The sequence below is a fragment of the Microtus pennsylvanicus genome, chromosome 10, assembly GCF_037038515.1.
Source record: "Microtus pennsylvanicus isolate mMicPen1 chromosome 10, mMicPen1.hap1, whole genome shotgun sequence".
Lineage (NCBI taxonomy): Eukaryota > Metazoa > Chordata > Mammalia > Rodentia > Cricetidae > Microtus > Microtus pennsylvanicus.
The window spans coordinates 54760192-54779003 of NC_134588.1; the positions used below are offsets into that span (position 1 = coordinate 54760192).

Below are 18812 nucleotides of genomic sequence, written 5' to 3' on the forward strand. Positions count from 1 at the left end.
ATTCCTCAAATCATATGCACAAAAAACCCTCAACAGATATTTAAGAACCCAAAGAACTGACTTTGCTTGAGTTCGGTAAATTTCATTTGGGTTTAATACCTTACCTAGCACCACAAATAAAATAAGGTTGGTTACTAGGGAATGTTGAAAATCTTTTAGATTTACGTAAGGGTTTGAGTATGTCTTGTCTAAACCACTCAGGAGATATGTCTCTAATTTTGAAGATTTTTAGATTCTGTTAATTATATATGCTTGGTAGGCATCCTCAGTTCCAAAATTTAAAATCCAAAAGTGCTACAAATACTTCAAAAATCGAGCAGTAATTTAAGATGCTAGGATTTTACAACCCTTGGATTTTGATTGCTGCTTTTTACCAGACACAAATCTGCTGCTGGCAATAATCTCCACTTATTAAAGACTTGGGTTATTGCTGTTTTCCCTCTTATGTGTAGTAATACTCTGAAAGAGAAAGAAAATGCAGACTAAAATTTTAATTCTCTGGGTAGATAATGCATCTTATTATTAGAACCATAATTTTAGTGTTTGAAAAGGTGAACTATGATTATTAGGGAACATAATGTTTAAGTGAAAGTGTACATTATGGTTGCCTGAAATGTGAGCCTGAAAGATGGCAAACGAAAACAAAGACCAGCTTAAATCTATGAGTGATAAATAAATGTGTGCAACCTTTTAAAGGACAGAAGAGTCAATAATTAATAAAGACGAGTGTTCAGATTTATTTGGAAATTCACAGTTTCTAGTGGTACTACAGCTTTGTAGTTACATATTTAAAACCCTCTTCACAACACACAACAGTGTGACTTACCACTCTAGCTTGGCTCTCATCTGGATTTCAAGGACCTGCTGTACCTTCAGGTCCTGTTGCTTTGAATAGCTAATTGTGCAGACGGGAAGGGGGGAGGGGGTTCATCTCCTAAAACATACTGTTAACCTAAAGCAGCAACTTAAACAAAAAAAGGCTTTAAATAAATCACATTACAAACAATACCAAGAAAGGTACTAGACAAATTTAAAAACAATTATTAACGAAAGTGCTCAATAAGTTATAACTTAATTTTACAACACAAAATGGTCAATTCTCTCAGAAACACATTTCACTTTCATTCATCTCTGTACAATCGCACATCAAGAAACCAATTTACTCAGACACTGCCAATTTCTTAAGGGAAAAAGGGACCAACAGAGACAGACGTTGACACCTCACACATATATATCTGCACATTGTAGCTAACAAAAGCAAACATCAAGGAATCATAATCCTGTTAGACTTAACCAATTTAACTGAGTAAGGCCTGACACACTCACTGGCTGCTTCTGTGACTATGTACAATGGCAGTGACTGGGCCATGGGAAACCTGGTCTTGGTGATGTGAACATCTGGAGGATTAGTGTTTGCTGTGAACATTCAGAATGCAATGTAAAAAAAATCATCACAAGTAGTTAAGTGTGTTGAAAGGTGAATTTATAATAAATTTGTTTTCTGGTATCTGTCATTTCCAAGAAAATATTTTACCATTTCACTGAGTTAATAACTCAGGAAAACAAATAACCCAATTCAACTAAATTCAATGAAAGCAAGGATGAATCATCACCTTTTATGGAAAAGGATTTAAGAAAATTTCAGAAGGTGTTTATTTCCAGTGAGACTGCTGAGCAACTCTAAGTTGGCAAGTCTTTAGGATCTTTATGCAAATGACCCACACTGCTGAGCTTCAGGCACGGACCACCTTAAAGCCTTGTAGTGTTTGCAGCTTCAAAAACCTAATAAAGTTACAAAACAAATCAAATGACAAAAAAATCCTCCCTCCTCTTCCAGTGGCATTATAAATAGACAAAGGCACATAAATATGGGAAGGTGCAAGAAATAGGAACCAAGCTGAAGGAAGAGGTTTAGGCTTTCATTCCTATCCCACCCAAAGAACTGGGCTTCCAAATTAACTTTTGTCCCAGTAATTATCTGTGAAAAAACATCTTTATAAAATGTCTATCATCTTTATAAGGAGAGATCAGTCTTGTAAAACTGTATGTAGTTCATCAGCCAAGATTGACACAATCCTGTTTCCTTTCTAAAAAGGCAAAAAACCATAATTTTTTAATACTTTCCCCAATATTTTACCCCTCCCCTAAACCCTTCAAATACCACAGGCTGTTCTCCAAAGAACGAAAAAAGTCTTCAGTACAAATGTCCAGTTCCTTTTAGATATGTCCCGAGACTGCAGTAACACCAAATGCTCCTACGGTGATCTCCTTGTTTCCTTTGATTATGTCATGCAGGCTCGGCAATGATCCCGACTTAGTCTGTATAAGAGCTTTTATTAATTTTCCTTGGTCTTGGACTTTAGACCGCCTTCGTTTTAAAGCCCTCTTCTCAGTTTTTGTCTTTTGGGTCTGTCCATTGCACAGACTTGTACAAGCTGAAATGCCACAAAAATAGGACTCTTCTGACTGTGATGAAGTTTCTGAGCTTCCCTCAGATGGAGGGCCCTTGTAAGAAGAGTGATAAACTTCTCCCATATTAGAAAAATCTCTCTGGTTCGTAAAGGGCTTTCTTCCTTTTATGTCTCCATTGGCTATAGAGTGCAATGGATCTGCAGGCTTTATCGTCTCAATTTTTTCCATTTTGTACTTGCAACGTTTCTTCTATAACAGAAATAAAAGAAAGCACAGAAATTACTCCTTCTTATTAGATATGAGATATAAAAGAGGAAAGTACTACTGCCTATGAGAAGTAAAGCAGTGTTTTACACATACACACACACACCACTCTTCTGTTGTGAACAGATGGAATCACTGACATCCCAGTTTGTAAATGCTACTTCAATTCAAAGTTCCAACAGCTTATAGTCAGTCACTTATGCATACAGACTTAGAGACAACTGACATCTGAATACCTCTATGTGTCAGATGGTACACAAGTTACTCCCTTGTATATTTTATATGTTAACCTTGAAAGATTTGTTTTTGGCTCCTACATGAAAAAAATCAAGCTTTAGAGATGTGGCTCCCTGCCTAAGTTACAAAACAGAGTATCAAAGCCAGAATCAAACTGTAACCTACTTCACACTAATTAGAAATTCTATTATCTACAGTCAATTATTGCTAATCAAATGTTATGTAATTTGAGAGGTTAAAAAGAAAATCAGGCTTTATAGCCAAGGTGGAAAAATCTCAAGACCGTAAAGATTGCCTACTATCTAATGAGACATCCAAGTAAACCAGTCTCAAACTTTTAAGATGGGGTTGTCAGCAGTGACGGGCTGTTGAGAGGATTACAGAATAGTGCTTGCACTGTGCCTGGCATGCATCAGAAGCTCAGTAAATAATGACTTTCACCTAAGGATCAGCACTTTTCTTCTCTAAATGGTTGGATAATAATAATTTAGGCATCACAGGCCTCTTAAACGTCTCATTAATGTATTCTTGATTTTTACTTTGTAATCTTTTAAAAATGAGAAAATACTTATTGACTCCTATAATGTAGAAAATAGGCTACAGTTTGATGACCTCTCTAGATATTATTTATACCTGAAAACGAATGTATGGGAACTGAGAAGACAATTCAGTTAGTAAAGTGCTTGTACAATAGGAATGAAACTCCAGGTTTGATCCCGAATACTGCATAAAATATGGTGATGCATGTCTGTAACTTAGCATATGAACTCAAAGGTGCAGATAGAGAATGAGTCATTCTCAGACACGTAACAAGTTTGAGGCCATCCTGTGATACATAAAACTTTATCTTAAACAAACAAAACCAAGGGGGGAAAAAAAAAGAAATTAACATTATGGTTGAGTATGATGTCTCACTCACATCAATTACTCAGCCCTTGCAGGAGGGATAGAGGCAGGAGGACTGCAGGGAGGTGGGTGCCAGCCAGGGCTACATATTATAGTCCAAGAAAATACAGTGTGAGTGAGAACTTTTCTCAAAAAAAAAAAACCCAAAAAACAGAAAACAAAAACAAAAAGCAGGGCCAGCAAGATGGCTTAGCAGGTAAAGTCACTGGTTGCTGATAACTCACAGGGTGGAGAACTGACTTCTCCAAGTTATCATCATCTGGCCTTCACACCTTAAATAAATGTAAAAACAACAAAATCGCCCAAAACAACTAAAAAGGAAAAATTAAAATTAAAATAAACATTATGCCAAGGAATAAATATTAACATTTTCAGTATCTGTCTTTTATTTACTAACAACACAGCTTACAAAAGACTTCAAAAGAAAACGAGTATTACCTTTTTCTCTGGAGAGAACTTGAGGGGTTCTACGATGTACAAATCATTTGGGTCTACTGTAAGTAAGAAAGGGGGTGTAAAATGAAAAGTATATTATGCTATGACTAAACACCAAAAACAGCATGAGTGATTATTTTATTAATGAAATGGATGACTGGTATCAGGACAGGATAACCATATTCCTAGGTTGAAAATTAGTAAGCCAGAATGGGTAAGGTGGGCCCTGAATTTGGTCAGTTATTTGAAGGCTGGTCATCAACCCTGAAGACAACCAACATTCAAGAATTTTCCATTTTATATTCCAAATTAACAGTCATCAATTGATACAGGAAGGGTCCCTTTCTTGAACGAGATCCATTCCCCACATGATGAAAACAATAGCATTACTGGGCAAGCCAATACAAAGCCTACAGGTAATTCCTAAAAGATGGAGTCAGAAAGATGTATTAATAATATACATCAAGCATTTGGAATCACATATAGATGCCAATTAGAAGAATATAAAGAGAAATTCGGGAATGCTTTTTTCTAACCTTTTATAGCTCTGATTAAAATTATTAACTCTAAAATACAGTAACAGTTTGAACATGTAGTATATGTGACCACATACTCCTGAAAAAACATTCTGACATGATGAGTACATTAGATGATTTATCTCTTTGTTTAAACAATTCTGTTACTCGGGACACTCCTATCCCTCCCTACAACAAACCTCTCATCAGAGCTATGGAACTTTAGCCCTACTCAACAACTCACAGTCTGACACAGACTAATTTAGTAAACAGCAAATTTATCATTAAGTTACACATACTTGAAACATATTAATAACATGATCCAATCAGTGACAACTTGCATTATTATTATTCCTCAAAGACTCTTAAAAAAGCCATTAAAAACATCAAAGCATACAAATATTCCTCTAAATAGCCATCCCTATCAAAGTCATTAATCGCCAGTTACTTTTTAAAAACATCACAATGCCTTCCTCTAGGAATCCTGTTGTTAGACTGACTTCCACACTGTAAACAAATGTGGTGGGAAAAGGAAAAAAAAACAAAGCTAACACCACTGAATACCTGCCAAGGACACCACAACCTAATTCTTAGATTAGACCTACAAATAATTTTCAAAGTGGAAAAGCGCACAAAAATGAACAAGCACACAAAGACATAGTACACTGTAAGCAAGGGCCTATAAACACAAATAAATGAAGATTTGCAAATATTTAGGATACCAGGATGACCACAGACTAGTATAATCTAAAGCCCATACCACCGTAAATGTGCCTGATTTCAAATGTGGGCTATAAAGACATTGTACTTAAATGTATCTAAATATTAAAAAGCTGGAAAGTATCTCAAGAAACACATACACACACACCAAGAAACTCAAACAAGGCTTTTTAACAAAACACAAAGATTTCTTGGAATAGACAATGTGGTAAATAAAATTTAAAACTCAGTGGATGAATTTAGTAACAGATTAGATATAGCTGTAGACTGTGTAACTTAAAAAATGGATTAGGAAAAAAAATAATCATGAAAAATGTATCATAAGGAAGCAAAAAGGGGCTGGATTATGAGCATGTACTACTCTTGTAGAGGACTGAGTTTGGTTAAGCACCCATGTCAGAAGCTCACACTCTGGGGATCAACTGGCCTCCAAGGGCACTGCATTTGCAGTCATACAGCCACACATACTTCATTGTAAAATAAATCTTAAAAATAAAAATGACAAAATTTACAAAATAAAAAGAATACAGAGGGATGGATTAATACATTAATGAAATTGGAGACTTAAGACACTGAGGAATAAGTAATTATGTAGGGGGAAAAACCATAGCTGATAATTTTCCATTACTCAAAAAATATCTATGTAGAGATCTAAAGAGCTCGACAAATCTAACATAGGATTAAAGAAAAATTAAAATAGTAGTTTAAGGAGTGTGGTAGCAGGCAGACCTTATAGCCAGAACGACATAGAGACATCCAGTCTTTAAAAAAAAAAAAGGAAAAGGTATTTCAGAGCATTAGAGATCTAATGACAAATGAAATGAAATACGCAGGCAAATTTCAATAAACAATACGAAATTTAATGTCATGAGTTAGAATTAAGCAGAAAAACTAGAACTAATGTAAAACAAAACAGCATAATAAACAGGGACTTGCTTGTTAATAAATAAGATCATTATATTGGTTCAGAAAGAGGTAGAGATGTTCCTTTCGACAGGAAATACTTGTACCTTTCTGAAATGACCTATAAAGAACAATGACTATGAACAATTTTCAACCTAAGTGTTATAATAGGGAACTAAATATCCACTGCATACTAAGAAAAAGCCTCCTTACAATGATGATGATGGAGAGTACACTAAGCCACCACAACACCTAATGTTCTAAATGTGTGCTAATGCATACTTAGAAAATGGTCACATTCTTGGAATTGTGATTTAACAGTACCAGAAAAATTCATCACTACAACTTAAGCTAAACACCCTAAACTACTCTTACCAAAAAAATTGCATGCCCATGTAACTCTACTAATTAAAAAGGAAGCCTATGGTCTCTAACTATGGCATATCTCAACAGGATGAAAGAGAAGCTTATTAAGAAGATAAAGAAAGAAAGAAAGAAAGAAAGGAAGGAAGGAAGGAAGGAAGGAAGGAAGGAAGGAAGGAAGGAAGAGAAGCAACACCTGAAACAGTAAGATGTGAAATAATGAAATTCTGTTTTTTGAGGAAAAAAATCAGATGTGGTTCTTATCTTGCTTATGCATTCTTCACAAGAGAAAAAACAGACCTTCATAAGCAAAATTGAAGGAACCCACAGACCTGCTTTGCAAGAAATAGTAATAGTTTAGAATGAAATAAGAAGAAAAACTCATGGTTAACAGATAATTATGTTAAAATTAATACCAATATGATTTTGTGTGTGTGTAAGTATGTATATGTATAAATGGAATGAATGATAATAATGCAAGTGATAGGAGGCAGGATTTAGTATTACTTTGGTGTTATCACCATACCTGTGAAAGGGTATGGCTTTATTTGAAAAGTGGAGGTGGGTTAGTTGTAAATGTATACTGTAAACAAGCAATCATTAAAGTAACTCTATGAAGAATTATGCTGGATCTGCTAACAAAAAGAATCAGGCACAATGTTCAATTATAACCAAAAAGAGTAGAAATAATATAGAGGACAAAAAGACAAACAAACTTAAATGGAAAACAATAATATGGTAATGTTCTAACTAAGTCAAAACCATCTTTAAAATCAATGGTCTAAATAAACTGATTAACAGAGACTGCCAGTCAATCGGGTAATGAGATCCAACTATTACCACTAAAAAATACAATTTAAATACAAAATAACAAGCAGCTACATTCATTTGAGACAAAGCAGACTTTTGACTTGAAATAAAAATTACATAATGATTCCAAGAAGACATACTGGTCATAAGTGCATACACATTTAACAACAGGGCATCACAGTACGGAGGCATATAGTCTAGTGATTTTTGAGAAGGTTCTTAGACTACTGTCAGTGAGAAATGGGTAATTTAGTCAGCAAATTGAGCAGAGGGAAAAGGACCATTATGTCATACACAAAAATCAACACCAAGTGGAATAAAGACCTAAGCCTATAAACCTAAGGGAAAAAAAACCATAAAAGTTTTAGGGTTCAGGTCTTCATAAAGATTTCCTGGTTAGGACACTGACAATAAAAACAAAATGGATAGGATAAAAGCTATGTGCAGAAAGGGAGAAAATATTTTTAAATAATATATGACACTTACATTTATATACAAGTGTTTGTGTTTATGTGTGTGTGTATATATATATATGCACATATAATGAATTAGAAAAATGCTAATCAAAGAACAGTAATATATCCCACATATATTAGAAAGCTACTATTAGAAAACCCCCAAAAAAATAACATGTATGAGAATATGGAAACAATGGAACAGTATTGCTTGGGTAGAGTACAGTAACTATGGAAAGTATGGAGATTACCCAAAAAGAAATGAAAAATACTGTCACATGATCTAGCTATCCCATTGCAGTTATATATCCAGACAAACTGACAGTAGGATTGTCAAAGCGGTATTTGTACAGGCATGCTCATAGCAAGGAGCATCACTTAAAACAACAAAATCAGAAAGCTACAGTAATCCTCATCAGAAGACAAAAGGCTGATGAGATGGCTTACTGGGTAAAGAAAGGCAACCGAACCAAGGCTGACAACCTGAGCTTGATTTCTAGGATCCACAAGTCCATGGCAGAGGAGAGAACTGACTCTCAAAGTTGTCCTCTGCCCTTCACATGTATGCATTCATGAGTGCATACACTAATGAAACGGGGAAAAAAAATGGAAAGACAACGTGGTATATACACAAAGCAGACAATTATTCAGCTTTATTTTTTTTAAGCTTTCTAGTATTTTTCTTGTTATTCAAAAAATAACAAATGAAGTAAAAGTAAGAATACTTTAGTATAGACTATGAACAAAATCATAATAATTTTTTTTTTCCTCTTTGGGCTGACAAGGAAGGGGGACTTGATTGGGGGTGGGGAGAGAAATGGGAGGCGGTGGCGGGGAAGAGACAGAAATCTTTAATAAATAAATAAACTGAAAAAAATTATTCAGCTTTAAAAAGGAGATCTTATTACATACTACAACATGGATGTACCCTGAAGGTATGCTATATAAAATAAACCATGTGTAGAAAAACCAAGACAGCACCATGAATATGGAGTATTTAAGTATTTAAATGAAAAGGAACATAAACTACAACAGTATTTAGGTCAGGTAGAGGGCACACTGAGTTATTTATAGACAACAGACACAATTTTCAGATTTCTAAGATAAAAATATTCTGAAGATCGGTTTCACAAAAATGTGAACTTATTACTGGATTTCATACTTAAAACATGGTTAAAATGATACATTTATGTTGTTGCTTAAAAAAAACCAATTTGACATGGTTCCTTCCTTCGAAGCTAAGAAGTGAAAATACGTACAAAATGGGAAAATTCAAGGCAGACTAAATAAATGCTCCAAGAGTTTTAACTGAAGAAAAATAAAGAAATGAATAACAGAATCAGGACTAAAGTCAGTTCCTTCCTGCCTATTGTCCTCAACTTTCTTTAGAAGCAAGGATACGTCAAGATTACATCACTGTTTAAAACAGAAGCAATTCTGTTATCAGGAACAAAGCATATTCTATTTGTCTTTAAATAATAAAATATATTAGTTCACTTAATGTGAAATAGGACTAGAACTGATGAAAGCAAATTTATCTCCCAAATGCATGAATCTAGCTCAATTACAAAATGCATGCACACCAATCAGAATGACTACAAGACCCGAATTATTAAGTGATTACTAGAATGTGGAACAACTGAAAAAGCTGGGAAGAAGTCATTCAAAGCTGATGGGACATCATCCATAGAACACTCAGAAACCCATGTGTTGATATTTACTAAAGCTGACACATATGCTATGATCCAGCACTCCTACTTCCATTTCTGTTGGCAGATGCATGTATGTGTTGACTTAAAGACATGTAATAATCTCAAAATGAAAACAGTCCAAAGGTAAATGTGTTAATGGGCAGCATCTGTACAGTGGAATGCTGTACTAGAATTAGAATGAATGAACTATATTAGACAGTATGGTGACTCACAACAAAATACTGGCTATACTGGGAGGGGGAAATGCACAAAGTATTTTAGAGGTGTTAAAAATACACTCCATTTTTTAATTAGGATGTGGATTACACAGGCATACTGAGTTTGTAAAAATTATCTAAGCTTGCACATGGAGTGGATTAAGTAAGCTTCACTAATCAGGCTCAGGAATGATTATTTGCAAGACATAACAATGGAAACATTCTGATCAATAACTAAAATCCTAAGGAAAGGGAGAACAGCTGTTATTCAGAAAGCACCCCTAAATGAAATATATAAATAACTGGTTATTTTACCTTTTCTATATGGATAAATTGTTAAGTTTCTTAAGTACTAGTTACAAAGAAAATAAAACAGAAAAATAATTATTCAGTATTCATCTGTTCACCCAAATATTAGCATGTCTTGAATGAAACCCAATTATAAACTCTGGGACAATAAAAGTGCCTCAAAAGTCCTAAACTAGAGACAAAAAGGGTCCTACCTGCACAAGAAGAGGAGGCAGAAAAGCACAGGATGCTATGGGAGCACATTGAGCATTCAGGTTTTCCATAGCTGCTGAACTTTCTCAAACATCCCTTTCTAAAAAGAAATACTTCTAAACAGGAGCATGTGCAAATAAAACTACTCATTGCTACTTAAAACTAAGTCCCCCTCCCACCTTTTGGGCTTGCAAAGGAACAAAGAGGTTTAAAGTATGAAAATGGTAGAGTGGCTTTGACTAGCACAAACACAAAGATAACTCTGATTCAGTTTTTGATTGCAGATGGTCACAAACACAGCAGGTACATTATATACATGCCAGAAGCCAGTTTCATACTACATAGATATACACATAATAAACACATATATCATAGTCACAGAAATCTACCTTCTTTGCTAGTAAACTGCAGAGACTTCGATCTGATGAGGGGAAACGATGTTCTTCTTTTCAAATTCATGTCATCATAGGAAGAGAAACACCTAATACATTAAGAAAACATTGCATACAATGAGTATATGATCTCTAACTTACTGTATAGCCCATTTAAATGGAGGATTCTGAGAACTGCATAACACATGGAACAAGCCTAACATTGCTAATGTGAGTAGAACATATCTGTAAGGTCGTATCTTACAATGTGGATTCTCTTCCATCTCTGAAGCCCACATCCGAATACCCTTCTCAACCAAAATGACTCAAAGGTTTCATGCATTTATTATTAGTTTCTCTCGATTATTCGATGAAGTTATCTCCAAATATAATTATAGTGACCCTCTTGCTACCAGGATGTTTTTAATACTCTGATTTCAAGAAGGAATTACTTCATGTCCTTTTATCTTCTCAGCATTTCTTTGGGGAAAAGAAAAAGGGATGAAAGAAGAAAACTGTGATCTATGATGCTAATCTTACCTTTTAGGGCTTGGATACTGATTACTTTTTGGGAGTTTTGAAATGTAATCTCCATCAAAATGAGAAGTGTTTCGACAACGTTGCATACAGAGCATCAGTCCCAAGACAACACACAAAATCAAAGACATAACAAGGTAACTCTGTCGATCTGAAACCTAAAAAGATAAACAATAATTATAATAAAGTACTTTAAAGGATATACAATGGAATCTAAAATTCAGAGAATGAGTAATTTTAAATAGTCAATTTACTCCTAAGCCATAATACAGAGCATGCTGCCTAAGAACAAACCATTGGATGTTTGTTCTTGCTGTTTCTTCCCATCTAATGAACACCACAATGCTTTGTTAACATGTAGTTTGTCTTTCCATTTGTATTCCCTTCGTCAGGGATAAGCATGCTAACACGTTGACTTTCTCACTATATATAACTCAGACTCAACTTCAATTCCTTAACTTTACATACTTAATACTTCATTAAGGCTCACTTTTCTATCTTTTAAATATATACTTAAGTCAACTAACCTTATACTATTTTGTACTTCTATAAATCCTGGTCCAAGTTAACTTCACCTAAGTTACTGCAATTGCCTTCTAATAAGCTCCTTTCCTGTTTCTGTTCTTGTCCGTAAACAGATCATTTTCAACAGGGCACCAAATGAGAATTTTTCAACACGTTAAGCATTACTGAGAAGACATAGATAATTTCTTTACTTAATAATTGATTTGCAATGATTTCCAATGCCCAGAATAAAAATTAACTGAATTGTTTTTTTTAATAGACCTAACAGAATTAACATACCTGCCTTATAAGTAAAACCAAATAATGAAAGTCACGTTTTACAAAAGACTGTCATAGTATAGTTCCCAGACAGTAAAGTAATGCATTTTGGTGTTTTGAAAAAGTTCTATGTAAGTGACAGCTTTGTTTGGTTCAACCTTTGAACTATCATGTTCATGTTTATAAGCTTGCCCCTCTGACAACCTTCCTAGGAGCACAGTGTCTTACAAGAGAGGCAGTTGAACAATTACCTCCCGTTTTAATTCTGCTACAGTTGCTGATAAGTTTGAAACAAGCTGTGTCATGTTGGTCAGTTGTGCCTGTAGCAAATGGATGGCTTCAGTTTGTCGCTGATCCTGTAACAAAAGATTATCATTTTTCTTTATATTTCATCTTTACATTAACCACATTATAGTAAAATGTATAATTTGGAAGAACCACTAAGTTCTTTTAAAATGTAGTTTTACAAAGATCTTAATGGGTAAACACAAACTTTGATTAAAAGTTTTAAAAAAATATAAAACCCTTTAAGAATCTTAGGTAACCCAGACCCAGAAAGACAATTATCATATGTACTCACTTATAGGTGGTTTTTAAACATAAAGCAAAAAAAACCAGCCTACAAATCACAATCCCAGAGAACTTAGACAACAATGAGGACACTAAGAGACTTACATAGATCTAATCTACATGGGAAGTAGGAAAAGACAAGATCTCCAGAGTAAATTGGGAGCATGGGGACCTTGGGGGAGGATTGAAGGGGGGAGGGCAGAGGCAAGGAGGGGAGCAAAGAAAAAGATAGAGCTCAATAAAAATCAATTAAAAAAACCAAAACAAAACAAAAAAAGAATCTTAGGTTGTGGTCTAGCTTCCCTTCAAAAAGAATTACTTTGTCGCTTTCAGGATGTAAAATACCATCTAACAGAAGCTAATGAACTACTGTCCAAATTAATGTTGTTTCCATAGGTATAAACTAGTGGATCACCAGTCTCATATCTGCTACTCTCACTAAGTGTTTTTAAAAGTAAAACAGTCAGTAAAAAAAAAAAATGCTCAAACAAACTTTTTTTTTTTTAAATTGTTCCTTTTGCAGCAAAATACAATCAACCAAGGATGTCATACCTATGAGTGGTCATCTAATTGATGCTATACTCCTACAGATGAAAATAAGGCCAAAGCCACCTCTCTATATTTATTCAGAAGCTTTTACAATCAGTATGTCTTTATTTAAATTATCATTCTCATGCATACTGTATACTAGACAAATGGTACTAGAATTTCAAACCTATTAATGAATCTAGGAAGGAAGGGAGGGAGGGAGGGAGGGAGGGAGGGGAAGGAAGAAGTAAGTCCAGGAAATTGAAAACTCAAACATAAGACCTCATAGAAACTACATAACCATTTTTTATTCTAGACCTATGATTTTCAATTTGATTAAAAAAGTTTTTAAGTGTTAACTGTGTGTGAGGAAAGAGGGGTATATAAAACTATCAAAAGGGTTCATTTCTACAAACCTTTGATTCTTTCCAGTATAGTTTACCTTCTTAAAATACTATTACTGATTTATTAAACCACTCCTTTTGAAAACTCAACATACACAGATTAGCCTGAGATAGTTACAAATGCCTAAAGACAAGTCTACACTGGTTAACACTTCTAATCAACCTACTTGCTAAGATTAAAAGTACTTATACAGGTCTTTGAGACATATGATACAGCTACTATTTATAAAGAAAGAGAAAATAAAGGCGTTATGAGATTAAAACTCAATATAATATTTGTTGGTTGTGATATACACATAATACTGAAATTTTTCTCCCTAAGACAGAGGTGCAAAGTTATCACCAGTCATACTGTTATCACTATCTACATTGGCCAAGAGATAAATACATAAAAGAGATGGAAGAATCAAAAAAAGAAATAAAGCTGTTCTTTTCTGTAACGAACCAGAGTACTACAGAGAACAACCACAAAAACATTTCTGCAGTTTTTAGAAAGTTGCAGAAAGTTTGTATACACAAAATGAATTCAATGTTCAAAAAAATGTTTTCCTAGATGAATAGCTAGATACCTTCCAAAGCTATGAGGAAAATGTGAATAAGTTAACTTTTGCTACTTACATCCTACCAAAGTCAGTGAGTATCTACTTCAAAAGCAACATGTAAATCAGAAGAATCATTATGGAGAATAGTATGAAATTACTCAAACTGTTAAAACAGACTTCCCATATCACCTAGTAATGCACTGCTGGGTATGTAGCCAAAGGAGATAAAACAATTTCCAGCATTTATGGCATAATTATTTATAACAGATAAAATATGTCATTAACTCAAGTTGACTTTCTGTGAATAAAAAGACAAAAAACAAAAAACACTGGTATATTTACACAATGGAATACTATTCCGTTATAAAATTGCTTGTAGAAATGTGGATCAATATGGAGGCTATTACTTCAAGTGAAATGAACCACACACAGAAAGACGTGTGCCATATATTCTTACTCATCTATGCAAACTATTAAGTAAATCTACATAGGCAGGAAGGTGAAAAGATAAAAAGATGCTCACTAAAGGGCACAATAGAGTAGGAGAATTTCTTCTATAGCACAGTGGAAAACTACTGGTTAAAATAATTTATGATACATTTGAAACTAGAGAATACTGACCTATTACTCTGATTTTCTATTACACATTGTACATGCAAAATAATTACGATACACTCCACAAAGATGTATGCATATCAGATTACATTCTAAAAAATAAATATACAATAACGAAGAAACCAACCTGTTCTTCTGCTATTCTTGAAGTATTCTGAAGCTTTACTATTGTTTTATTGAAAGCTTTCTGCATTTCTTCCATTTGTTTTCGGTACCTACAGAGTAAAAATTCCTTTAAATTCACTTATCATTAAGTACTGGAAAAATAATTCTGATTTTGAGATTGGACAATTCACTTTTCTTAAAATGACTTATTCAGGACTGTGAAACACAGTAACACATACAAAAGGTATTAACCAATAGATCCTGAACATCAAGTCTATTCTCATTGCTATAAAAAATTAGTATGATTCCTTTGGGATGAAGTACAGTGAGGAAAGACCAGGAAAAAATATCTTTTCTCATATTTTACTGACATCTCATTAGGAGCATTTCAAATTAAGAGGGATAAGAAAAAGTGGTATGTCGAGAACTTTAGATATTTGGTGCCCAAGTGATGGCAAATGTAAGGGAAAGAAATTCTAGGACAGATATTGGACATTTGCGGAATATGAAACAGAATACAGGTATAAAGACAAGAAGATTGTGCCTGGAGTCTTAATCACTGTGTAAGTGCACTGACACTAAGGAATAAAGGATATAAATTATGACAAAGGAACTGATTTTGTGATCTGCATAAAAGATGTATTGATTGTAAATGCTGCATATTTTGTCTGCATATATGAATGCTGAAATCCGTTTGATTTTTCCTTATCTTTATACATCTAAACTCTTAAATACCTGACCCAGATGTACTACAAGCCCTTTAAGGTACTTTTCCCATGTTCTCTCTGGCAATCGGTAAAAACTGCTAAAGTCAAGCAACAGAAGAAGAAAGTGATGCTGAATACGCCAGCACACACCTACAGTCGCAGTTAATCAAGAGGTTGATAAGATCACGTAAGTCTAAGAGCTCAAGACTAATCTCAGCGACACAGTAAGAACACAAAAATTATAAAGGAGAAAGCGTGATATAGAAAATGCTTTAGCCTAATAACAATAGCAGCATGTCACTAAGAACTTATAAAAACAAAACAGATAACAATTCTGGAAAAACTTTGAACACCATCCAAGTGGCTTGTTCTCTTTTTCCAGTTAAAATCATCCTTATTACATTACCATAAAAATGTCTTTGTAGATCTTATTCAGCTATCAAACTTACCATGTGAAATGGGTTGTGCTCATGTATAAGAAAGCTTACCTTTGACTAAGCTCCTCCAGATAGCGACCACTGAGAGACATGTTAACTTCTAAGGCTTTAATACGATTATTAAGTCTCATAAATACTGACTCCTTCTGATTTGATCCATGTACGAGATTCCCATTACCATATCCCAGATCTGTAGAATTTTGTAATTCAGCATAGAAATCTGTAGCTGTCCTTTGTAACCCTCTTAAAAGGGCATCTTCTGGAGATTGATCGTCCTCTTTTCCTTCAGGCAATGAAGGGTCCATAACCGCAGTCACTATTTGCTTTGGTGTATCAGCTATACTCATTTTGGCTTCCCCGTCTTCAGTGTCTGGCACAGTGGCTGTGCTTATAGGTAGCGGTATTGTTTCAGAGACCCTGATGACAACTTCTGTGGAGGATATGTCTTCTTTCACAGTACTGTCCACTACCTCATTAACTTTACTTGTTTCATAAATAACAGAAGGCTTCTCTACAGAACTAAAGCTCTCAGGCTTTTTTTCCGTTTCATCATCAGACTCAACAGAACTCTCTTGGGGCATTACTTGTAATGGTGTATGTCCTCCCTCATATTTAACAGACTCAGATCCTTCTACTTTAGACTGTGAATTGATTTCTGGAGTAATATCTAAGAGAAGAGACTGAGAAAGAGTTTGAGGATGGCTTGGTTCAATTTCAATTGCATCCACTGTGTGATTTATCAAATCACTTTGGTGCACACTACTTAAGTCATCAAGAACAACAGTTTCAGCTTCTCTTTCCATGTTCTCATTGTCCACATCTCCACTGGAAGGCTGCAATACTGAAACCTCTACTGATTCAACTGGAAGTAGTAACGATGGCTGAACTGGCACAAAATCTTTTCCTTTACTCATAACAGTCCTGCTGCGTTGTCGATACAGAGCAATTCTAAATGAGCACCATTTATAAATGTACTCCGAAAAACTAGAAATGCAACAGATTGACGTCAGTTCACTACAAAGTATTTGTGTCTCAGATTCAAACCAGGAGGATGACTCATCCTCTTGTTCCCCGCTGCCCAAAAGGGTCACCGTGGATGGACTTGCTTCCTCTTCTTCCTCCTGAACCAGCTGGACAATAGGACTTTCTTTTGGAGTATCTGAGGTTGATGGTTCTGTGTCCTGTGTATGGACTTCATTGGTTACATATCTAGAAACACATAGATATAATTACATATCACTTAGAAATCTAATGTTAAAATAAGCTTAAGGAAAATGTCTTAGCACAACATAAAGACTGGGATTACAGAAGTAATGGTGAGTACAAAGTTGAACTGAGCTTTCCTTATAAAATATTTTTTTCATTATATTTAAAAAAATGTATATGTCAGAAATGGCAACACAAAATCCACTTACCATGTAACCAGGTAGCTCAAACCACTGTATTTTACCACATCAAATTTGCGTCCTTTTAATGTTTGACTCTAAATAAGTGAATAATTCTCTTGCCTGCAGATACAGTGTGCCTTTCCATAACACACTTACTCTTTACATGCCTTACCACCACTCTTTATAGACTAGAAATTAAGATGCTCAAGAGCTAGAACTAGAATCCAGGATTTTAATATCATCTGTAGAAGGTAGCTCAAATTCTCAATGACATTTCTATAGATTTTGAGGATCCCCCTGCCCCCCCCCCCCACACACACACAGAAGACTGCCTGCTTTTAAGGAAATACAATCTTATCATCTGAGTTAGTTTTCTTACTAAAAGACAAATATATGACCACTTTAATAAAAAGTCTTGGCTCATAAAAAACCAACAATGTCATTAAGCCTGCCTCACCATTGTCTCTAGAGTACACCTGTGTGGTTGGGCCTAGCAGGGTGGAGTAATAGTAGAAAGTTACAGTGCCCATGGTTCTGTCTGAGACAAAGATGATTTCTGAGTACAATCTTAAAGAACAAATGAAAAACCTGAAGAACTCAGGTAATATCAATACCAAAATTAAATTATCTTTACATGCAAAATCTCCTACTTAAAAAATTACTACCAGTTAATGTTTCCAAGTACAGACTTCTGTCACCACAATTACAAAAGAAAGACAAAGAGCATTTAAGGAGACTTTCATTCATTTTTGCTGAGAGCAAAATACTAACCAGTTAAGATAAAACAATTAGGTTATGCTTCTCTAAACAGAAAGAGCTATCTATAGCCATATAGATCCATTTAGTATCAAATTGTATTTCTTACATATTCAAGGGCACATCATCTATTAGTTACTGAACAAACTATGACAGTAAAAAGGAGTAGTCTGGAGAGAGGGAAGAGAAAATGTTTAGCTATATATTGTTGTACATACTCTAGTCTGTTACAGTTAAAAAAAACTTAAGCATAGGAAAAGAAAATAACAGCTTTCCATAACTTTTAGTAATATTGTGTATAGAGTCCTGCCTTTTTTGTTATCTCACCAAGTGACTACTCTAAAATCATTTTTAAAAATTAGAGTTAACAAATGAAGAAATTTTACTATGCAATGATATATAATAAAAGTCGATATGGTAGCTTGTACCTATAAATCCAGTACTTGGGAGAAAGAACAAAGAGGATCACAAGTTTGGGGCCAGGCTGAACTACATAGGGAGATGATGTTTGTCTCAACAATATCCCCTTTCAAATATTCATGATTGCATGTGTGCACATATATATGTATATAAATAATTTGTTTAATTTGTTAAAAACAGTGAGCTAATTTGGGCGGTGGTGGCACGCATCTTTAATCC

At 34.5% G+C, this 18812-nt stretch overlaps 1 protein-coding gene across 6 annotated transcripts in view; it reads right to left on the reverse strand.

Annotated features, from left to right (window-relative positions):
- Positions 1–713: 713 nt before the first annotated feature.
- Suco (SUN domain containing ossification factor) overlaps positions 714–18812 on the reverse strand; it is a 59220-nt gene continuing 41121 nt past the window's right edge. For 4 of the 6 annotated variants that reach the window (XM_075988397.1, XM_075988394.1, XM_075988396.1 and 1 more), the window contains 7 exons: positions 16081–17238; positions 14908–14995; positions 12373–12477; positions 11342–11496; positions 10820–10911; positions 4258–4313; positions 714–2661 (listed from right to left, as the gene is read on the reverse strand). In XM_075988397.1, the coding sequence (XP_075844512.1) occupies positions 2218–2661; positions 4258–4313; positions 10820–10911; positions 11342–11496; positions 12373–12477; positions 14908–14995; positions 16081–17238 (2098 nt within the window). In that variant the 3' untranslated portion in view covers positions 714–2217. Of the gene's footprint in view, positions 2662–4257; positions 4314–10432; positions 10531–10819; positions 10912–11341; positions 11497–12372; positions 12478–14907; positions 14996–16080; positions 17239–18812 lie in introns of those variants that run through there. The other 2 variants (XM_075988400.1, XM_075988398.1) reach the window with 2 other exon arrangements.